The sequence below is a fragment of the Oryzias melastigma genome, linkage group LG17 (genome assembly GCF_002922805.2).
Source record: "Oryzias melastigma strain HK-1 linkage group LG17, ASM292280v2, whole genome shotgun sequence".
NCBI classification, from domain to species: Eukaryota; Metazoa; Chordata; class Actinopteri; order Beloniformes; family Adrianichthyidae; genus Oryzias; species Oryzias melastigma.
The window spans coordinates 19,711,282-19,735,936 of NC_050528.1; the positions used below are offsets into that span (position 1 = coordinate 19,711,282).

The 24,655-nt window shown below is 36.3% G+C and overlaps 1 protein-coding gene across 1 annotated transcript in view; it reads left to right on the forward strand.

The window, feature by feature from the left end:
• Window positions 1-18,065: 18,065 nt before the first annotated feature.
• Window positions 18,066-24,655, forward strand: part of tox (thymocyte selection-associated high mobility group box) — a 56,774-nt gene continuing 50,184 nt past the window's right edge. The window contains exon 1 of the mRNA XM_024273274.2: window positions 18,066-18,677. Coding sequence (XP_024129042.1) covers window positions 18,573-18,677 — 105 coding nt within the window. The 5' untranslated portion in view covers window positions 18,066-18,572. The remainder of the gene's footprint in view (window positions 18,678-24,655) is intronic.

A 24,655-nucleotide genomic window follows, 5' to 3' on the forward strand; every position in this document is an offset into this window, starting at 1 on the left:
TGTTTTTAAAACTATTCAAGCATTTCCTTTTTTTAGTTTTTGTAGATCTGGCCTCAATACAAGTACATTGAGTCAGAAGCGACATGTTTTGGAATATTGAATGTGAAACATTTGAAATATGATGGGTGGAAGGTATTCCAAATTTAGGATATAATGCATAATATTAATAAAATAAAATGCGCAAACACCTATTAATCAACAGTTGACTAAAAGTAAGCCTTAATTTTTGAAAGAAATCACTATTTTCATCAATGAAGATGACTTTAAACTCATCAGAAGTACACTCCTAACATTAATAATGGGGTTATGATTAAAAAAAGTCTGATTTTTGGGGCATTATCAATATTGGTGACTAGAGGCCTATTTCCAGTAACTATCTCTCCAGTGTTCTAATGGTACGATGTGTTTGCTCATTGTGTCACAACACTAGCAGATGGTTAGAAACCCTTGTGCAGTCATGTTAGCACAGCTGAAAACAGTTTGGCTGCTCAGAAGGTATAAAACTGACCTTTCTTTGAGTAGGTTGAGCATTCTGGAGCATCACATTTGTGGGGTTAATTTAACGCTCAAAATGGACAGAAAAAGATGCCTTTCTTGTGAAACTCTACAATCTGTTGTTGTTTATAGAAATAAAGGCTATCCCATGAGAGAAATTGCCAAGAAACTAAATATTTCCTTCAATGGTGTGTACTACTCTCTTCAGAGAACAGCACAAACAGGTCCTAACTAAAGTAGAAAAAGAAGTGGGAGGCCCCGCTCTACAACTGAGCAAGAAGATAAGGACATTGGAATCTCCAGTTTGAGAAATAGACGCCTCATAGCAGAGGTGGGGACTCGAGTCACATGACTTGGACTCGAGTCAGACTCCAGTCATGAATTTGACGACTTTAGACTCGACTTGGACTTTCCTACCTCTGACTCGTGACTTGACTCGGACTTTGATGTACATAACTTGTGACTTGACTCGGACTTTAGCCCTCTGACTTGGAAAGACTTGCTATTTTTCCCCTAAATCCACGGATTATAAAGTATATTATAAAGTATATCGACAAAAAGCCGCGCGCCACGGTCTCTCTGTCTGTGTATGTGTACATTCGTGTTTCGGCTCAACATCCAATCAAATTAGAGTCACTTTTGATTGATGTGACAGCCCAACCAATCACATTGCAGAAAAACAAAGCCCCGCCTCCCCTTTAAAAGCGCGAGTTCCTGTTTGCCGGTGTTATTAGTTCTGGCATGAAAGTTTATAGATCGTCAACAACAAACGGTTTGCAGTTCGAAGAGCATGTGGATATAAGGAATACTCACAGAGATTCAACATCAACCAACTTCATCTGACTGTAGGAGCAGCAAAATCAAGTAAGTTCTGAGTGAAAGCTGGCGCTAGCTTAGCGGCTAACCGCTAGCTGCTGTTAAATGAATGGGAGGTGAACTCTTTTATCACTGGGACACCGTGCAGCTTGGTATAATCGCAAAGTGACAACAGGTGATTTGGACATTTCCACCACTCAGATCCTTATCTGGATCTGGGCGGGACGCGAGTGATCATAGCGGGACAGCAGGGCTGCTGGGACCGAGCTCGGTTGTTTTCTGATAGAAATCCAGCAAACGTATTATAGAATTCACGGAGATGCTGCATGAGGGTTCTTTTTCCCCCTTTTTTTCGGTTTACCACTTTTGCTGCTTTATGCTTTGTGGTGTGTTTCAGAGAAAAAAAGCATCCTCTTTCTCTGGGGGTCACATTCCCTCTTGAATATTTGCTGTTCCTTCCTTTTTCATTGACAAAATATTTACATTTACTGCTTAAAGAGTTTTTAGTTTGCATGTCTTTATTTTAGTGTTTCACCTGCTATATAAAAAAGAGATTTGTCCACCATAAATACAAGTTATTTACAAGTTATTTGATTCTAATGAATTTAATCATGAATATACTCATAATCTCTGTATTCAGAGTATTTCCTGTTCAAGTACAGCATGAACAAAGTAGTATTTTGTGCATAACTTTGCAATATATATTTATACATAAAATTTAGTTTAAAGTCACTTTATAAATATATATATATATATATATACATGCATACACCACATTTAGTTTTATATTTAGCATTTTTGTTTTAAATTCTACTTTTCTGTCTTGAATACAGAATTTAACTTAACTCCTGTTAACTTAATGTGAGATATTTTGACAGTAAGTTGACAGAAATTTTGTACTGAATAAAAAAAAAATAGTTTTCCAAACAACAAAAAATAATTTCACAACAGAAATGTTAAACATAAACCTAGATATACTATTCATATATTTTGTTTTGTTTTTTGGAGTCAAACTAAACCACTCTGCATTTTACATTCTTCCTCAGTTCTTCTTCTTTTATCCGCTCTGTTTATAAAAAACATGCTGATATGAAACAGAATCATAAGTTGATAAATATAGTGGTTTATTAATTTAGACTGAAAGAGTCAGTACCTCATCACCCACAGGCTTAAGTGCACATCACTGGTCTGTAGTGAGGGGATTTAAAGGGACCATACCATGAAAAACCAACTTTTTGAGCTTTTAAGTGTATTTTAATGTTCATTCCTCACATAAAGAACTCCAAAGTGGTATTTTGATTCACTCATGCATTTCTGATTATCATTAATCCTCTACAAACTGCGCTGTTAGCAGCAGCCCCTCCCATACCCACGAAAACGAGCGGGTCCTCATGATCTGATGTCACAGAGTGAGACCGCCCCTTTTAGGCAGAGTCTGCTCTGAACGCTCCGCCCCCAGTCTAATACCAACACCCAAGTTCTCCTCTGAGCTAATGATGATCAGCATAAAACTTTCATTTTAGACGCAGAATATCGTATATCTTCCTGTTCTGTCTTGAATAAATTCCAGCTCAAACAGTTTGTTACTTTAGATGCGGGGCTCCTTTAAGACCCCCCATTGGGCACAGTCTTGAGTGTATTTTTGTTGTGAAGAAGTGTAGCGATGGCCGGGCCTACTAAGGGCAGATATATGGTATGTGCATCCATCTTTGAAAAAAAAATGATATTTATTTTTGAAGGAAAAATCAAATACACACTGCTGGCTCTAGAATGAAATCAAATGGGCGGCAGCCACACGCAGCAGCAGGCGGAGCCTCAGGAATTTAGTTGTTTTACTTCCGGGTAGGACAAAAACTGAAGAAAATAACTGGTAGTATTTCATAAATGTGTTTTTTAGTGTTCCAAATGTGATATATGATCATATATATGGATATAGTTCACTCTGAAAGGCTTAAGAAAATCATGGTATGACCCCTTAAATATCCAGACTACCCTGGTTCCCTTCTGTCTCCATCTAACCTCATTTCAAATGTGGTTAACAGTGTTTTTGTTATAGAGAAATTATTTTGGATTTTTGAAGTGGAGATGCATCAACTCAGTGGGAATTTAGCTAAAATGCTTGTAAAATACAGTTCTTAAAGGCACACATGATCTGTGTAATTAATATTACATTGTTTTTGAAATGACTTGAAATGACTTGAAACATTAATAGTAGGACTTGTGACTCGACTTGAGACTTGTTGGCCATGACTTGTGACTCGACTTGGGACTTGAGTGCTTTTGACTTGGGACTTGACTCGGACTTGAGGACAAAGACTTGGGACTTGACTCGGACTTGCAAAATGATGACTTGGTCCCACCTCTGCCTCATAGACCCTGAACTGAATAGACCCTCACTGAGTAGTAGATGGAAAACGCCAGTGTCGACATCTACAGTAAAGAGGCAACTTCGGGATGCTGGCCTTCAGGACAGAGTGGCAAAGAAAAAACACGTCTGAGACTGGCTAACAAAGAAAAAAACATAGGCAAAAGAGCACAGACATTGGACAGAGGAAGATGGACAGACAAATTGAAAAGATGAGAAGATGCTGGAACATTGCCTGATGCCATCGGTCAAGCAATGTTGGGGTAAAGTGGTGGTCTGGGGTTGCTTTGGGAGATTTTTTCAGGGTAAAACGGACTTTTACTAAGGAATGCTATCACTCTATTTTGCAACGCCATGCTATACCCTGCGGACAGCGCTTTTTAATTTCAACGGACAACAAGACAATGACCCAAAAAAAGTATACACCTCCGAATAGAGCAAGAACTACCGGTGTTTAAAGAAAAAGCAGCAGCTGGTGTTCTATCTGTATTGGAGTGTCACCAGATCTAAACCCACTTGAGTTATTGTGGCAGCAGTTTGACTGTATGGTTGGATAGAAGTGCCCGTCAAGCCAGTCCAACTTGTGGGAGGGGCTTCTAGCAGAGTGGCGTAAAATGTATCCTGATTACCTCAACAAACTAACAGCTAGAATGCCAAATGTTTGCAATGCTGGAATAGCTGCAAATGGAGGAAAAGTATTATTTCAAATAAATGTAATTATTTTTAACCTTGTCAATGTCTTTATTATATTTTCTAATCATTGCAGTTGATAAATAAAAGTGTGACTTTTCATGGGAAACACAAAATTGTCTGAGCAAGCCCAAATATATATATATATATATATATATATATATATATATATGGTTCTAGACAAAAGTAGAGAGCAAAAACGCTAACATAAACAGGAACTTCCCTTTGACTGTGTTTGTTTCTCTTTATATACATTGAAATCTTTGCTCCATAATTAAATCAGGTTTGTGTTGAGGTGGAATCCATTACTGTACGCAGTGACATGAGTGTGTTTGCCATGAATGCAAACACTTTTAATGAGCATGGACAGAACTTCATACATCCTGTGGAGATGCATAGTTAGAGGTTGGAGTCACTGAGCTCAAATCTAAACTCAAACCTTTTTTTATCTCCTTCGTCCACTTGGGTCACGACAAAAATGGAAAATAACACCCTGGAATGATTTAAGTTTATATCACAGAAAAAAGTTCTGAAGTGACTCTGGGCAATAGCTTCTTGTGATTTTTTTTTAGCTTCATCACAGGTTTTGAAGTTAATAAGAAGGGTGGATTGGTTCTGGTTACTCCTTCAGGGGAGGTCACTGCTCCTATTCTAAGTCTTTTTTATATTTAAAAGTTCCTTTTTTTCAATAAACATGTTATTTTTCCTAATTTCTGTTTTCAGCCAAGCTTAGATAAAACAACATCAGTGCCTCATGCAACTAATATCAAAACTATTGTTTTTTCAGGATAATTTCTGGTTTATTTCAGTTTCTTTTCCACCATGTGTTTCTTGTCTTTAAAGCAAACAGTTGTTCTTTCTGTGTTTCATTTGTTTTCATCACTGTGACATTTTATCTGAATGTTTTGATCCTTTAGTTCAGTTTTTAACTAAGCACCTCTGGACATGACAATTCATTAAAAAATATTAATTGTTCCCTCACATTATTAATTTGTGACCACAAAATACTAATCTATACCCACAAAAATCTAATTTGACCTCACAGAATTGCTAATGTATGCACACAAAATGAGGATAAATGCCAATTTGTGGCCACAAAACACTAATTGCTGCCCAAAAAGGCTAAATTGCGCCCACAAAATACTATTTTTGGGTGCGCAGCATTCTAATTAATGCACTCAAAAGGTTTAAACACAAAAAATAGAATGCTAATTTTTTGCCCTAAATACTAATTTGTGCCCACAAAATTGTGATAAATGCTAATTTGTGGACATAAAACATAATTTCGTGTTCATAAAATGCTAATTTGTACCCAAAAATACTAAATTGGGTCTTCAAAATGTTAATTGGTGCTCTCAAAATACTAACTTGTGCTCACAAAATACTGATAAAATACTCATTTTAAGGAACAGTTTATTTTATCTCATATCCAAGGCTCTGTTTTTTAACTAGTAGTTATGTCATATTTTAATTTACATAACAATGAAATTAAATGTTGTCCCTTCCGGTCCCTAACTCACGGTACTAATTGCTCGCCTACTTTCTGCTAATAACAGACACAATTTTTATGTGTCCTCGGCACAGGGACATCTGTCACTGATGACGTTCAAAAATGTTGTTTTTTTTTTTAAGCTTAAATTAAAACATATTTTGAACAGGAGTGGAAACCATGGCCTCTTATTGTCCAGGTGTGGTTTAATTACTGTTACCGTGGTTACCACACTGAACAACTTATCCCCACCTGCTGCTCTGCAGGCTCTGGTTTGTGGACGCACTAAGTTAGACTGAAACGAGGAGACACTTAGCTAATGGCTGACTCCTGAATGAAGAATTAGCTTAAAGTGAAAAAAAAGCCAAAATGACCATAGTTCTCTCCAAATCCTACCTCTGAACACACACACACACACACACCCACACACACACGGTGCATCATTGTAACAACATATTGATTTTGCTCTTTAAATGAGACACCTAATTTATTCTCTGCTCTCAGTTTGCATTCATGGTTTTGCTGTGTTTGCAGCTAAAGTCAGCTTTGTGTGACTCGCTAATAGGGGCTTCTTTTAAAATTGAAAAAATAAAAAATGAGTTATTTTTGGGGGGGGATGCAAATAAAACGCTGTAGTTTGGCTTAAAATAAAAAAAAGTAGAGCTAACATGTTCTTGTGGCATGTTCTCACAACGGACCACACACATATATATATATATATATATATATATATATATATATATATATATATATATATATATATATATATATATATAAAAATAATCTTGAAATTGCAATTCTAAAATTAGTTTTATTTCAGTCGTGAATCAGTAGCAGATAAAAATAATGCTGTTTAAAAAAGCTTGTAGTTGGTGAGGTTTTGGGCTCTGCACTATTCTGATCCATCCACTTGTAGACAACTTGATCCATCTTTGGTTGAGTTGGAATCTGGCTCAAAACTGTAAGGCTAACTCCAATATTGGTGTTGTGAGGGGCTGTAAGCTAGCAGGAGATTGTGTAAGCCAAGAAATGAAGGGAAGTGGGAGCGGGATCGCTCTGCACTAACGATCCCACCCACAACTCAGAGGCAAATTTCTACTCTGCAGAAACTATGTCGTAGAAAACTACTTTTCAAAAATTATTTAAATGTTATAATCGTAATTTAATGACCAATGGAAACGCTTTTACAAAAGATGATCGGCATGGGACTTTAATGAGAAAGAGGTCCACAGTAAACAAAGTGATCCATTGTGTCTTTTTATTTGTTTGTTATTCATATATATGCCATACAATGAGAGGCGTGCTCCACAGAGATGTTTTACTTTAATAATAATCAAAATATTATGGATTCTTTTGCAGTCGGTGTGTCGCTTGTGTGCGCCCCGTACAGTAGCATAATAAACAGTCCGCTATGAAATAATGATGAGATTGGGGTGTAAAACAGTGACTGCGGGGAAAAATAAGCCTGAATGATGCATCAGGCCTCGGTTAAAAATGTGCAAATGAATTCAGTGGACTTGATGCTCATCGAAGACGAGGCAGATCAGAGAAGTGTGTGCACGCTCACACACCCCTGTGCTTCTAAAGGTAAGAAGAAAACATGTTGGTTTGCATGAAAGGCATGAAACTTTAAACCTGTTTGTCTGGACCTGTGCTCTTTGTGTGTTTGCTTCTTGTTATTCTGAAGACGGACCTTTTTTTAAAGGTAGAAACCCTTAAAGTTATCATTTATAAAGCCATAAAGTCAACTTTTGAGATCCCCGATCAGATCTGCTAGGTTTATTTTGTTTTTTACTTAAACCAATAACAGGTTGATAATGGCTTCCAAAATAAAGCTCCTTTTAGTGTGTGAATTCTGACACAACACAACCCTTTTCATTGAATGCTCAGAGTTTTGATTGAAACTGGCAGTGAAAGAGCATGATCCCTCCGCTAAACACTTACCATCCAACACGCCGGCAGGAGTGTGTAACCTGTGAGTGGAACTCAATGAAAGCAACTGTCAACCTTGACAAACTCCCAGTCAATACTGCCTGCATCTTTTCAACATTTCATCTAATGAAAAGTCGACTCTCCAGTTTTCCACTGAGCTGGTAATGTCATTGTAGCTGTTGGATTAAGAACGGGTGTTGTGAATGCAAGCTTATTGAGGTCAATGAAGGAACGTGGACTGATATAAAGATCCGCTGTGCTTCACATTTAAGTTCTTCATCTTATTTTCAATTAATAAAGCTCTATGCTTTGATTTGTGAGTTCATTGACTTTGACAAACCCAAACCACTTCAGATTCAATTATTCAATGGGATCGGATGACACTTTTAGGGTTTTTAAATGTAAAAAAGAAATATAATCCTTCGCACAGACACTGAACGATAGAAAATAAAACATACAGTTGTAAGAGAAAGCATGCAAACCCTTTGAAATACCTCAATTTCAGTACGAAATGGACATGTCGTGTGTTTTTATTTCAATCTAAATCACAAAGATGGAGCAAAACATTGCCTGCTTAAATCACACCAATTTATGTTTTCATGTTTTCTATTGAACACAATAGTTCATGCATAAAACTTAGCAATTTCAATGGGTTTGCATATTTTTCCCTGCTTCTGTTTCTTTAAGAAGGTAGCGAATTTTGCAAACTCAAAATGAAGTGAAACATTTAGATTCTTAAATTATTTTAAAAGCTCCTTGAGTCAATTTTTTTAATCCAGACAGTCTGTGAAGATTGATGCTTTTACAGTTCAATTTTAATAAATTTGTGTTTATTATAGTCTGACTAATGCTTTGTTTTGTAATAAGGCTTTGGGTGTGTTCAAACTGGACACATTTGGTTCTTTTAAAGTGAGCAAGAATACATTTCCCTTAATAATCCGGAACAAATTTTCAGTCTGAAAATGTCAAAGTGGATCCTGGTCCAAAACCAGGAACCACTCTTTGAACCATATTATGAGGTTGTTCGTTTTCAATCGGACTGAGCTCTACTCTGAGTTTCCTCAATCTGAATAGGCTCCATGAACCAAAACGGCCACCAGGATGTAGAGTAGGAAACATTGATGAAACACAGCGACTCAATGAAATTTCCTTGTGACGTGACCCGCATTACTTTTCAATCCTTTTTCCTGATAATTTATTTGTCCTAATCACTTATCAACATACCTTCATAGCTATTGCCTCCTCAGTAACCACCTTACAGCAAGACTCCAGAGTAGCAGTAAGTGTTGTATTGTACCTGACGTTGATACAGATGTTCAGAATTGGTCAGCGAAATATAAAGTTTGAATAAGTGAACTATCCCAACAAAGACTGAAGCTTGGGATTTCCATTATTCCTTCTCTTAATGATTTGCCCCGCCCTCGTAATTCCTGGCCAATGACTGAAGAGATCTCTAGTCACATGGCTTTGTTTACAATCTTTGGTTTGAAAGAAAAAAGTCGATTGACAGCAGTCTAAATACAGACCAACCCAAGGCTCAAGACTCGATCTGGACCAAATTAGGTGGTTTGGATCAACAGACTTTCCCAATCTGAGTTCCCCTGTGTTTTGTTTCACCTTTCTTTCCCTCCCACAGCCACACCAGGTTATAGTTTCATTCATCCACCCCTTCTGTGGCTTTTTTATTGTTCTTTGTCTTGTTTCAAAGTCATTTTTTCTTATCTTTAGGTTAGGTAGTTAAAGACCAACTCCAATGACAATTGTGTTTTTGGTGTCTTTATTGTGTTCTCCTGGCATTTTTCTCATAATAGAAAACATAAATTTAGAAAATTATGCTTAAAATTGTGTTTCTGAGAATTTCTTTATTCAAAGCTAGAAAAAAATGTGCTTTGAAAAAGAGATTGTTTTCTGCCATTTCTAATGAACTACTAGAAACTTTGTCCCAGAAAATGACACATTTTTTTTAAATTTTGGCTAAAAGCGGCATAATAATCATAATTAAAAGACCTCCAGGAATCCATCTAGGTTCTCCTTCACCACCTGACAGGTTTGTCTGCGTGACTTTTTGATCTTCATGCCAGTGTTGCTGTGCACAAGCATCAACTTGACAATCTCAATTTTAGAGACATTGTTGGAACCAAAGACAGTAATCCTTCCATCTAAAGCTCAACACAGTCATCAGAAATAAACTGTGCCAACAAAGAAAAGGAAAAAAGGGCAAAACTAGAGCACGTGAAAACCTATCTGTTAATTCTACAGTGATTTTACCAATAAGTCATGTTTACATATATTAAATGCAATATATATATATTGTATTATATTGTAATCCAAACGACTGTTCTGCAAAGCTTTTCTTTCAGCTGAGCCATTTTTTGTAAGCAAGTTCAGGCCCATGAAAAGATGGAAGGCATTTTACTTCATTTGATATTTTCCTCAACCTGAAAATAACTGCAAAGACTGAGTGAAGCGATCTAAACTAGGGCAGGAACTATGACACATTTGCACAAACCCTATTTATACGCATACATCAAGAAACATTTTCAAAAATAAACCAAATTTCAAAAAGGCTTAAGCAGGAAACAACATCACAGTACAATACACTGGTGTGCACAGACCTCCTCACACATTGATACAAACGCATTCGATCACCCCATTCGTCTTCTGAATATTTTATAAGCAATCATAAATCTGGAATTCTTTTTATGCATTAATTTTTGGACATTTAACTGCAAACTTTTCCTCAATTTAACTCCATATACAAAGCTTCATGGTACTATCTTGAAATGTTGAATCATTTTTTTATTATTATTATTGTTTAAGCATAATTATCTTTTTTCCTTTAAAAAAAATTTGAGTTGTTGAATATTTAGCCAAATCTTTTATTCTTTTTATTTTTTGTTCTTTTAATTGTAGGAATCATGGAGTTGTTTCCAGAGCTCAGCACCAGGGGCGGAGACAAGGGTGACCATAGGGCCCCCCATAGCAAGGGGCCCCCCCATAGTTTTCCCCCTATTGCTGGGTGCCAAGCAATATTTTTCTATTTAAACCCTCAAACTATGTATGTTAGACATTTTTCTTTAACATGTTTTTGTCCTATAATTCCAGACAGGCACAAAGCACAATTACTAATTTCTCCCTCATGATCAATTTTCAAAAAGTTGCCACTTCCATAAATTACAAATTACGTCACTACTAAATCTAAGTCGCCGATTGGTCAATGTTCTTTCTGGTTTAACTTTTAACTGTTTTCATTTGCTCCCTTTCAAAAGTCTTCTGCCATCCTTTTCACTCCCTTATCCAAAACGTTCTAGTTCTGGTCCTGCTTAAAATCATTATCTAACTCTTGATTCTGTGTGGGATTAATAAAGACTAAACAGGCAGAGCGTAACACCTTGAATAGAATTATTCCTGGCATCCAGCCTAACCCTTAAAACAGTACTAAAATGTCTCCACTCCTTTAGATTCCTTCAATAAGTCAGCCGAAACCTCTGCTAAACAAGACGCTGCCTTTTATATCGACGTATTGGAAATCAAAAATCAGAGTGTCTGCCTGAGGATAAGAAACTTCAGCAGTCAGAGCCAATTCAGGTCTTCCCTAATGATGGGATATTTAAGGCTGACGGGAGCACTGAATAATGCTTATCATTCAGCGGTTAACCCTGCTCCGAATCAATAGGAACACCAATTTAGACTTGTTTAAATCATAGCCGAGAATTAAAGTTAAACCCCTTTTGACACATCCTATACATCAGTGCTTAAAAAGGACATTTTTTAACATGTTTCTTTAAATTTTTTATTATTTTTTTTTGGTATAAGGAAAATCAGCAGCTCTGAATGCATACATTTTTTTAAATCCTTTTTTATAAAGATTCTTTTTTGAAGAGGTTTTTACAGTAGATAAAATTGTATGTCATAAAAATGTGTTTAAGTACCATGGAACACTGACCTAATAGAAAAATTTGAGGGTATATTTTTTTAAATAAAAGAAGTAACTTTTTTTTCATTTTTTTAAATAAATTTTTAATATGTTCCAAATATACTCTAGTCTGCATACACCGACATGTATCCTTGAATGCATTAGCCCATGGTGTTCACACTGGACAAGCAGGGAGGGGCTTCTCCTTCAATTCCTTTTGCTACTGTTTACTAGCGCATGTTCGCCACCTACAATAGGAAAAGGCTTGGAATGAAATGTCAAATCGGTACAAATTTGACAAATCTTGCTCCTTGGGTTTTCTTTCACAGCTTTATTACGATATATGAAAGACAGAATTCATAGTCAAGTTCGTAAAAAGTCATAGAATTCCAGCCGGGCACAAGGCGCAATTATTATTTTCTCCTCCATGATCAATTTTCTTACAGTTGGCAGTTCCGTAAATTACAAAGAAAGCTATCTATATTTCACTACCAAATCTTGTTTTAACTTTTAATGGGCGTTCATTGGCCATGTGGTTTGTAAGTACTAACAAAGGTTTCTATGACCAAAAACAGTCATACAAACTTGTATTTTTGACACATAAACATGAGAGGTTTTGACTCAGAAGACCAAAACACAAGTTTAGTCATGTTTAAAAAGACTGTCATTGAAAGTGGCAGCTTAAACGCGTATTTCAAAGTGTGAATGTAGCCTAAAACCTCATTTCCACTGAACGGACTGTACAAGGAGTGGTACGGTACGGTCCAGTCAACTCTGGGGAGCGTTTCTGTTCAGTTAACCCTCACGTCCGCTAAACATTTTGCTTTCATGACTATAGCATGTCATTTCATCTTTGTAGTGCTGCGACTAGAAAAGCAACAACAATGAAAGTCATTTTAATGTTTCATGGATCAATTTTATAATGCAAATGCTCAAAATATCAGACTGTACCGGACCACACTGTTCAGTGGAAACGAAGCTTAAGTGTACTTGCCAGCCCAAAAAGGATATACTGCTGAAAATATTAAAATTTAATTCTGCTTTTGATAAAGGTTGGGCAAACACTTTATCCTAACTGAATATCAACAACAGATTTTCTCCAAAAGTACAAAAAGTCAAATTAATTAAGCTAAAAACATTTTTTTTACTTGTAAAAGCAAATACTCAAGGACAAACATAATTCATATTTCCCATTTTTAGCTGATGTTTTCAAGGATAGCTGAAAATGCTATTATTGATTCAACAAAAATGCAGTTACTTCAAGGTTGTTCGAACATAAACAACAAATACATTTGGTTATTCTGGTATTTTATTGTGATGCTTAGAAGAGAAGATTGCTTCAAAGTCATTTCTTTGTTTTTTACAGGTTTAAGCAACATAAACCAGAACCCCGCATTGGTTTAAGAGCTACTTTCGCTTACAGTGCTTCAAAAATGTCATATTCTTGCTCCAATCTTTCAAATACTTAAAGATTTTTCCTCCAGGCCCCTTTCCTTGATAAATCCATTTTTTACCGATTTCTTTCCTTTTCTTTTCCATCCACTTTTTCAAACAGAAAAGCTGTAAAATCTGAAGGGCTAGCTGTTTTCAATCAGGCCGGGATTGCTGTGCCATGAATCTATAATGTAATCCCCCGACAAGAAGAGTCACACATCATTCAAATGCTACAGAACATTACAATTTCCACCCATAAGGTATGTTGCAGATTTCCTGCATAGGAATCTGAGAAGCAGAGAAAGGACTTGTGTGTGCATGCGTGCACATGTGTGTGCAGATGCAGTGTGGGTGCACACGCTTGTGATTGGTTGAGAACATATGTGCATGTGGTTTGGTGTGAGTGTACCCTGCACTTGGAGTTTTATAGAGAGGAACTGTGTGTGGGGGAGGAGAATGTGGAAGTGAATTATGCCTTTTTCAAAGGGGAGGGGTGCATATATGTATGTGTGTATGGGAGGGGGATGGGCGCCTCGCACTGTATGTTCACTATGTTCTCTAAGTGTGTGCGGGTTTGTTTGTTGTGTGTGATAAAAACGGAGCATGCCGTTGATGATACCTGTTTGTGTTGAAATGTGCTGCAGTTGATTGTTTTTATGGATTTGAGTGCATTGGCGTGTCTCCTGAACACGTGAGTGTTCGGACTATTTTCTCCCATGTGCTATTATCATAATAAAGGCTATAATTATATGTGGGTCTGAATGTACTTAATGTGTGCGAGTTGGTTTTTTTTCCGGTATACTTTAGGGGCTTTTTGCACAAGTCTGGCACATGTGCATGTGAAAGTGTTCCTGGGTGGGTTGGGGAGTCTCCCCTTTGTTTACGTGCATCTGCTCATACGTATGTGATTGCAGATAATGCCTTTAAGGACGCACTCGGGAGAAATGTAATTAACATTCTGTCAGTGCTGGTTTGTGAAAACAGTTTTTTTTCTTTCACTTAAATTTGTTGTGTGTTTCCTTCAGATGAAAATGCTAGAAATTAAACTTTGATGTTTTTTTTTTAATTCACACTATTTATTTTTTACTTATTTAATGAAGAGTTTCCATCAAAGCTTTTAAGATGCTTTGATGAGATTATTGTAGCTTTTTTTCCGTTTTGCTTTATTTTAACTTGTTTTTATCTTCGTCTTGCAGCCTTATATAGTATCTTCTAGGCTACATCAAATTGTTTCTCTAATGCCAGTTTCAGGATGTATTCAGACTGGACACATTTGACTCACCTAAAGGGAACCAGAGTTTGTTTCCCCAATGATCCAGAACAAATCTGAATACACCCAAAGTGGACCCTGGTTTGGGACCAGGAACCGCTCTCAGACCCATCTATTGAGGTGGTCTAGGTTTGTTCACAACCATATTGAGATCCTGTTTGCTCTGAGTTTCCTCAGTCTGAATAAGATCCGTGCTCGGAGTGGAACAGCAGGACCAAAATCGGCCACTGTAGCCGGGTATTATGGGATGTAAACAGAGTAGCGGAGCAACAACGACAAACTCATTAAAATTTGGTCGAATGAATGAAGGCTCATTAAAACAACTTTTAACATGATACACATTGCTTCTCACACTGTTTTTCCAACAATCTTTATGTCATAAAAATTTATTAACATGCCTTCCACATCGTCTCCTCAGTAACTGCCTTACAGTTTGACTCCGCTGCACCAAAGTAGCAGAAAAAAGTGTTGCTGCTGACGTTAATCCACACGTGCAAAAATGGTCAGCGAAATATGAAGTTTGACAAGAATTGCATAATTCATGATTTATTTCTCTTGGTGCTTTGCTCCAAATTCATAATTCCTGGCCAATGACTGATATTTAATCTTGTGGTTTTGTTGAAAGACTTTGGTTTGAGACAGAAAAGTCTGCTAGATGCCAATCTGAATACAAACCAAAAACAAGGTTCAGGACTCGATCTGGACCGATGGACTTTTCCAGTCTGAATACACCCTCAATATGTTTTGTAATTGTATATTTCAAACATATTTGATGATTGGTGTAAAGTGGATCCATCAGTTCACTATCTGGACCTGCTTGGTTCAGAACAGGGTCACTGGGATCACTGCAGTCCAGGTGTCTGCAGCCTTTAACACCAATTCAATTTGGTCCAGTTTCTTATTGACCAAACCCATTGAGAGCCACCAAGCTATTCATTTATGAAATGTAGCTTTTAAATATTTACAAATATTGAATCATGAAAGTGCTGTATTTTTGCTATAAATGACACATTTACTTTTGACAGAAGCACAGACTAGGTCCTTTCAAAATAAAGTGTCAAATCAGCTTCTTTTGCTGCAACAGATTCACTTGAATTAAAACTGGAAGTCAAACATGGGATCTTTTATCATTATGAAAATAACTCAATGCTATTTTTTTTTAGAATATATACTTAACTGGTGTAATATTTATTCAAATTGAGAGCATTTTTCTTTAAAGCCAGGGAGCCACAATGAATAGATGTGGCTCTGGAGTCTCATGTTGCACACCCCTGATGTAGCCCATCCCAGCCATCATAATGTGAGAGCAAAAACACAACCTGGACAGTTTACCAGTCGATTGCAGGGCCACCCTTTTCCTCATAGGCAGTTTAGAATCATCAGTAAACCTATGAAACATATTTTTGGACAGCAACAAGAGTTTGAAAAGAAAACCCACTCGTACAAGAGAAGAACATAGAAATTCCGCTCAGACAAAACCCAGGACAGAACTGGAACTTTGTAAAGTTTGTCTCTGTAAAAATTGCAATCTTAATTTAAACTTGTTTTCCTCCAAAAAGTTTTAAAACACATTTGTTAAGAGTACAACTTTACACTTATTCTGTTGTTTACATTTATTGCAAATCACAGTCTAATAAGATGCTTTTTTCTTAGCTTTAAATGCCTTTGTAATAATAATTAATGAATGATTTTAAATTTTTTTCCAAAAGTGAAACTTGTAGTTAAATGAATAAATAGATTGATGATTTCTCTATGAGCAGAATTTTTCTAAATTTCTTGAATTATTAGATAACACTCCAATTTTGTTTTGTAAGAAACACTATCTTAAAAAAAAACTTCTAGGGGAAGTTTCTTCTGTAATTTCTGTGTATTTTTAAGCCCAAAAACTTAAGCCAAATCTCAACTATAGTCAAACAAACATGCAGTTCAACAAAAATAAATAAGATTGTGCATTTAGAGTAATGCAAAACTGCCTCTAATAAGGTCACACCTGGAATAAATAGGCTAAATTCAACATGTTGGTTTTTATTCAAACACAAACAAGTTCATTTTTTCCCTCTGGGAAAATTCCTTTCTGCAGGAGCTTGTTAGGTTATGGCATGTGTGGAATGACCACAACCTAAGTGGATTCAGTGTATTTGGAAAAAAAAAAAAAAAACTACAGCAACAGTCTGTCTGAACCATACGTCGGATCAAGTCACATGACAGCAGAATACTGTTTCTACTGTGATGAGAGAAATGGGGGAATTCTTCATATTTTCTTACACTTTTCAGCCAAATGACCTAATAAGCTATAATGATTTTTTTTTTCATTTTACCTAAAGTATCACATCTAAAAAACTGTCTCCTCTCTTAAAATCTGTATGAATTTCAGCTACTCGTTCATGTAAAACAAAAGTAACTTAGAGCAAACACAGAATGAAAGTTTTATTTATTTTTAAACTCTCATTTTGTTTCAGGACTTATGTTACTCTCCTGCTTTGAAAGCCAAAACAAATATTCTACTAAAACCACAGAGAAAATCCATTTCATAATCACTTCATGCTTGCTTCCATTTAAACACACTAAACTGGTGGTCCAAACTACAAAGACGTGGTTATGAAATATTTTAAATCCCACTTTGATTATCTTTTGGTCTATCTTAAAAGTGTTCCCAGTATAGTCTTTTAATTAATATTATTTCATTGATAGCCAAAATAGAAAAATCTGTGTTCTTTTGTGTGACAGTTTCTTCACATCAGAACTCTTGGCGTGGAGCAACCCTGCCCTCACTTCCCACCATTAATTTGTTTACATACTCTCCTGCTAGCTTACAGCCCCTCACAAAGCCAAAGTACATTACCGGTGCAAAAAAAATGTTGAGCAATTTTGGAGCTAACCAGTCGTACAGTTTTGTGCCAGATGTCAGCTCAGATGAGACAAAACAAAAATGTACATGGATCTATTTGTCTACAAGGGGATGCATTAGAATGGAGCAGAGCAGGCAGCTTGTAGCATGCCATAGTAGCTTCTGCGTCACACTTACAAACTTACTGCACCTTATGCACAATAATTTGAATAAAGGAATACTCCAAAATTCATTTTTGAGCTTAATTAAAAAAAAATCTTCCTCTATTTTGAGAAATATGCCACAAGAACATGTGAAAAACATTGTCTTCATCAGTGTTTGCAGCTCTTTTTCTCTGTATAAGTTTTTAAACATTACAAGGAAAGAATTAGTATTTTTTTGTTGCATAATTCATTTATTTTCATGCAGTTTTTGTCTTTCTATTATTTTTAATGGCTAAATAAGGAAGAAATAAATAAAGGCACATAGTTTTACAATTATTGAATGTATTCAGTTTCACTCTATTTTTCTTACACTAAGAAACAGTTCAACCTTTTAGCCATTTCATGAAAACTGGTCATGTCCACCTCTAGGTGGAGCACAAAGTGAGCATTGAAAGATGAGGATATCTTACCAAAATAAGATACAGTGAAGTGTTTTTTTTATGGTATATAAGGACACTAGCATTACAAATTGTGTTTCTTAGACCAAAAAATATGGGGTGCAGGATGTATAAATTAGATTAAATTCTTTCGTTTTTTCCTTTCCTTAAAACTTAATTTTCGTCCCAACAAAAATGAGCTTTTATTTTGTGAGGAAAGACACTCTCGCGAGCTTGTTCCGCGAGACTCTGCTGCAGCGGGCTCGCGCGCAGCAGCAGCAGAGCGGCTTCTAGTCCCAGCCGGGGACAGACAGACAGATTGAGAGAGAAGTAGCAGTTCAGCGGCGTCCCCGTCCGATACACACTCAACTGGATACCTACCGCTACGAAAAAAGGAGGGAAAACGGCTCTTTATGTGAAGCAGTTGATTCCGACATTTGTTTCAGAGACTCCTAGTTCGGTTTTTACCTCCGAAACTTTGGCTCCAAGAGCGGCAGTTACCGTTAAAGAAGCAGCGTGTAGACAGAGAGCATCTCAACTTTAAAGGCTTATCAAACTTTACCTGCGTCACACCTTAACATTTAAGAAAGAAAAAAGGCGTTTCATCAGACTGAAGTTTTTCTATGTTGTCCATACGAAACTACTTTTTATCCCCTCCAACTTTTTAAGTTTTTATCTCATATACAAAGAGAAAAGAAATCAAGCAGTACACGGAGACGGTGGATGTACTTTCAACCATGGATGTAACCGTTTACCCGCCTCCTCCTCAGTCTTTAGCCACTTCAGACCACACCAGGATGGGGCAGTTCTCCTACCCCGAGCCGGGCTTTGGAGCTAGCAAGGTAAGGAGGGAAAGTCTCCTATTTTCTACTTCCTTTCATTCCTTGTGCATTTTTTTTATACTTGAGTTAAGAGATAATTAATTCTTTTTTTGGGTTCCAGTTAATTAACGCAGCTAACAAAGGTAACTACATTTAGTGTTGCTCACTTGTTTCTCTCATTGGGTGATTTGTCAGCTTCCACTGGGGTGTTCTGTCAGTGATGTCATGACACCCATAATTAAAACTTCACCACTGGTAATTACTGATAATTACTTTCTGAAATAGTCAAAGTAGAAAAGATGTGGTTGCAAGGATGTTATAGATGGCAAGTAAAAGCGATTGATGTGACTCTGAAGAATTCTTTCCTGAATAATAATTTAAAAAATCTTCAATCTCCTCGTTAAACTTAAATTAATTGTTTTTTGGGAAACTCAGAAAGATCCACTGTCTTGCTATTAACTAGTAAAGCTCCACTGATTTTTAAAAAATGTATAATAATCTGTCCGATCTGGCTATACCGATGCTCCAAGAGTGAGAGGTACAGACATATCAAGACCATGTTCACTTGACAGTGATGAATTGCTTAATTATTTAATTAGGTTGGGCTGATAAGTGCAGCCAGCAGCGTTAACAACAGATTATTAACCTCTCTTCAGTCTCTGAGCAATATAATTGAACATGTTTATCATTACAGTTTGTAATTATGAATACACATCTATAAACTGAGGAGTGGTTACAGACTACACACAACCATTTTGAAGGTTCTGTTTCTAGTAAACTTAAACATTTGTTTCTATATGTCACGCAAAATGGAGAAAGGTTAGGAATGCTTCTATGAAGCATTTGCTGCAGCAGAACAATGGGGTGAAAGACTAGAAAAAGTGATGTTCTGACTGAAAATCTGACCAAGGTTCGTATTAAAATACATTTGTCTTTGTGGACTACCTAAAGCTGGCCTGTGATTTCCTCTACTATACTTGAAGACTGCTTTGTTAACCCCTACTCTTTGTCATTGCTTTCTGTCAATTTTGTTGAGTACAGATACAGATGTGTTGCTTCAGAGAAAGGATGAAAAACGGTTCCTCCCTTAAATAGGTTATTCACATGATTCTAAGTCTTTTCCTAGCATCCGTCTACTCCCGAATGCTCTTCTCACTTCTTTGGCATGCCACAAACTCAAATGTTGCGCTGGTAATTTTTTGATTGCTTTATGCTGCCTTGTGCCAAGTTTGTGCATTTTGTTGCCTTTTTGCTTAGTGTTAAAAAAAAAGCAGTAAAATCTTTGTGCAATTTTGATTTGTCTGCATAACATAATCAAACCAAAGAAGTTACGAAAAAACATACATATTATTAAAAACTTGATATTTCTTTTATTTTAATAAAAATGAGCAAATATATGGCTACATGACTCAATTATTTTTATATCTGTGAATTGAAACTGTTGGGAGATTGCTAAAATCTAACGTATTTTTAATGGGATTATAGGTTAGATTATGGAGGCGAATGATTCGCTGTTGCATCCCCTAGTGACAAAGATGATCAAGGTGTGACAGAAAAGCCTGGCAGTTGTTTGAACACTAAGTAAGGCTGTCCTTGAGTTTTGGTTGTGAACACACGCACAACTTTTTATGTTAATTTCACAATTGTGACAATTGAAAAAAGTAAAAACGTTAGTTAAGTTGGATACAAGTCCAACACAAAGCTAAACTTTTCAAACCGGTATGTTAATTAATTTCTGTTGTAAAGTTGCACTATTTTATATTTAAATGAATAGTACCTGACCTAAAGGTGTACAAGCACCTAATGGTTGTTTGGTGAACTGCAACTGACTCAATCCAATTTTTTCAAGATTTGACCTTGGAAGTCCATTTTTTTTATCATTCTCTTTAGATATTTAGCTTTAACTTCTCATTAATGACAGCTACTATTCATCTTAAAACAGAAAGATGGTGTGCTTGAAAGGGACATACAGTCATCCCTCAATATATCATGGTTCGCAGTCTTGCTCATTTTTTTCAGTGCAATTTTGCATACCTATTTTTTAAACACCGCATTGTGTTCTGCGTCCTGATTGGTCTTGTCAATTGATCTTCATGCAGTGTCAATTGATTTCCTGTACAGAATCCATTTAGTTGGCCAAATTTACCCAAATTTTTGATTGTGAGAAGATCTTTGTTTTCATCCTACTGGACATATTTTTCTACAAAGGTTTGAACTCTAGGAGTTTAAACAAAAGAGAAAAGTGTTTGCCAGAGAAAAGTGTATAAAGTATAAGGATCACAGGTTATTTTGGAACATAACCCCCGCGATAAACGAGGCAACATAGTATTTACTATTTAATGGACTGTTGCTACTTAATACCAATAGTTGGAAGAGCCTTGGTGCAAAATACCAAAGGTGTACAAACATTGTGAATCTTTTCACAGCTCTATTTCTATTGGTTTAACTTTCAAAGCACATTCAACGGCTTCACGTTTTGTACGTAGAGCCCAAAAACTGACTTAAAAAGTTGAGTAGCGACATGTCAACGCAAGAGTTTTGAATGTGAAAAGCCCGAAGCGCGCATATACATGCGTTTACATAGACTTCTCATTGGAAGTGGTCGCTTGAACCCATGTTTCCAAACCCATTGTGAGCATTCCATTAGTTCCACCTCTGTAGTTTCAGATGAGGTGTAGAATCTTAGTAAAAGTGCATCAGTCTTGTCTTAAATTTGCCATGTGGAAAAAAAGCAGCTTCTTTGACCTTTTATACAGACTCTAGCTTCGTTGAAGATCAGTATTTTTAGAATATACTGCTTTTAAATTCACTTTGGAGACACGATTGTTTTCTTGAAAAGGTTAAGCTGTCTCTGTCAAAGATATTTGTCTTTATCCCCTTTCAGTTGTTACTTAAATAGTCAACACTAAGAACTGTGAGCGTTGAATGAAACAGTTTGTCGTTAGAGAGAAGGATCAGCTATGTTCCTCTGCTGTGTTTGTCAACTTGCTATCAAGTTAGAAGCAGTTTTATATTTTATTAAACAGCAAATGCTGCTTTGTTCAAGATAGGAATGTAAAATACATTTTAGCTGTTGTTCTAAATTGTTGTTTTATCCCAATAGCCAGAACAGCTTAGAATACTTTGAATGCTTTAAAAAAAACTCATTAAGAATACGACATCAACACGCCTCTTTTTATTATTGCCATTTGAGAGAATGTCTGAAGAAAGCTTCAAAAATGTGATTTATGCTCAGCAGTAAAAGGAAAAATGATCTGCAGTGAATGTACAAACAAAAGACCGAAAAAAATGTTTTTTCTTAGTTTTCAGCTCAATTGATGTGTAAATGTGCATAAATGCTAATTTCTCATTAACAGAGATCAAATAAGTGAGTTTACTGCAATTACTACTTCAGAATGTTTTCCACTCCTCCGATGAAAGCCTATTTTAGGTAAGAGTCAGAACAGTGGCTCAAGAGGAGGTTTGGTTGATGCTTCGGCATCTGATACATAATTGAAGAGGAGAGAAGGAAAAGAAAAGGTTTGACGGCTCTTCACATCTGAGAGGATGCCTTTGCTGAGTCTGACTTTACTAACTGGCTCTGCCCCACTGGTCTGATTGGCTGACGGTGAACCTGTGACTAACAGAGGGAGACTGATGGTTCATCCAGTCTCCCTCAAGTCTTCCAAAACACCATCTAAACACAACTTCACAGATGTTTCTGTTAAGCAAACCATCTGGCGGGAATTAACACGTAACAAATGATTTATTTCAAGCTTTTTTGCCGACTCTGACTGACACAGTGATTGGAACCGAAAAGAATGTCAGGCTGGATTAGTTAGATTAAAGTCATTTGATATCTTACTGCTTTAATATATCGAGTCCCTGCAGCTCGAACCACCATCGGTCCAGACAGAACGGTGCTGTGTACCATGTACTTTGAGAAAGAAAAGGAAGTAAAGAGAGACGAGATGCTGGTGATGTGGAGAGAGTATGCTTTGTGGTTGGGGGTAGGGACTGAAGAGCGATAGACGGGGTTGTTGGGGGTAGGGATGAAATAGATGAGAGGAAGAGTGACAGAGAGAAAAAGAGAAAGAGAGAGGGAAAAGTGGGGGTGGGGCCACAAAGGTTTGTACTATATATTTCTCTCTGTGTTTCTTTTGATTCAGGGTTCTGTCGGCCTGATAGACGAGATCATATTACTGTGTAGAGGAACACAGAGAATGCTGGAAAATGAGGCAGGAAGTAGAGGAAGAAAGTAGGAAGCAGAGCAGAGACAAAAAGAATGGAGGACTATGATGTTTTTCATTTTAGTGTCAAAACTACCCACAGTTACTACTAAAAAATAGGTGGAATTTGTATAAATGCCATAAATCTTATAAGATTAATAGCTTGTGCAACACTAAAGGAAATCCAAAGGATGGATATATTTAGTGGCTGGATTATTTTTAAGCACAAAATGACCATTTAGCATTTCCTCCCTTTAACCTGAAGCACTTCTGCCTTTTTTTAATGCAAACTTTAGCCTTTTGCACCCTTTCTCTCTTTGCACTCGCTGCTTACAAGTGCTGTACAGAACTGTTTGCATTTGACATTTCTAATTTCATAAAGAGCATTTAAGCTAAAAAAAAGTAAGGTTTATTAGAGATATTAGCTGCATATCTACGGTTTAAGAAGATGCTGAAAAGGTTCCCTCCATTGACTGTTCTTGTAGAATTGTTTCTTGCAGGGCAAACATTGATTTCTTATATCTAATTAGTCAATGTTTAAGAAATGGAAACAAGTTTTAAATCTGAAGAAAAATGTTCAGAGCATTTTGAGACGACACACCAACAGTCAAGAATTATAGTAGATCAATTATGATTTATTCCTTTTTTAAATTATTTTGACTTCTATTTGAAGTCTAGTGATGACATGATTCACTTTCCTCAAAGCTCCATTTTTGGGTCATGACTTTGTTTGAACAAAAAATTCAGAAAAATCAATTGACTGTATAAAAGTACTGGATTGAGTAACCCCAACCCTTTACGTTCCAAACAGGAAGTACCTGCTGGTTCCAAAAAAGACAAACTCCATATACTTATATTGAGAAATAAACAGCTATTACTTAATCATTATATTTGTCAGAATAACAATTCCTGTTCTGAAATGTTTTTAAGATCTTCTTGCTAATTCTATTTTTTCATTATATTTTTCTTCTGCTGTGCACATTATTCAAGTTATAAACCAGCCAATCAGATGCCTCAATGAAAGTAGGTGGTCTCCCGTCGAACATAGAAATTTCAAGTTAGACCAACTTGGACCAGTCACTGCTTATTGAGCTTTTTTGGTTCCAACATGGTGATGGCTGACTCACAAAAAAATGGCGACTGAATTTACTTAATTTACTTGGAGCCAAAAGCGAGTCATTTTCTATGGGTGATGTCACACTGACTCGGTCCAGTTCTCTTTTACACTCCTCAGTAAAAATCCCTTTTGCTAATAAGTGAGTAACAAAAACAAAAGTCTTTATTTGGTTATACTAAGCTTGATGTTATGTAATAAAACAACAAATAATAACTTTCTTTTACATGTGCTTTACACTTTTGGCATCCTAACGGAAGTCAAATCTTGAGAGTTAACTAGACTTTTGTTCTTACGTACAGTGACACTAAGCAACAGAAAATTTACAAGCTCTTTATACAATGCAAATAAATAAAACCACACCTTGTCAAAGTGTGGACAGTGAACCTTTAGTTTCCTCTGATGCGTTACATGAAGTGGCAAAACCACTTCTCCATTGGCTCGGAATGTTTTGGTAGAAAAAAAAAATCATTTTCTTAAAATTTAAGGTGAAAGATTAAATGTTTTTTAAAATGCTTTTACTTTCTTTTTCTTGTGGTTTGGAATCTAAAATGCTGAAAGTATCAAAAGTTAATATGATTAAATCAGTATGTTTTCTTTTCAAGGTAATGGAAAATTTGCTGTAATTAAAATCTAGATGATAGTGATAGATGAAAAAGTTTCTTTTGTGCATTTTT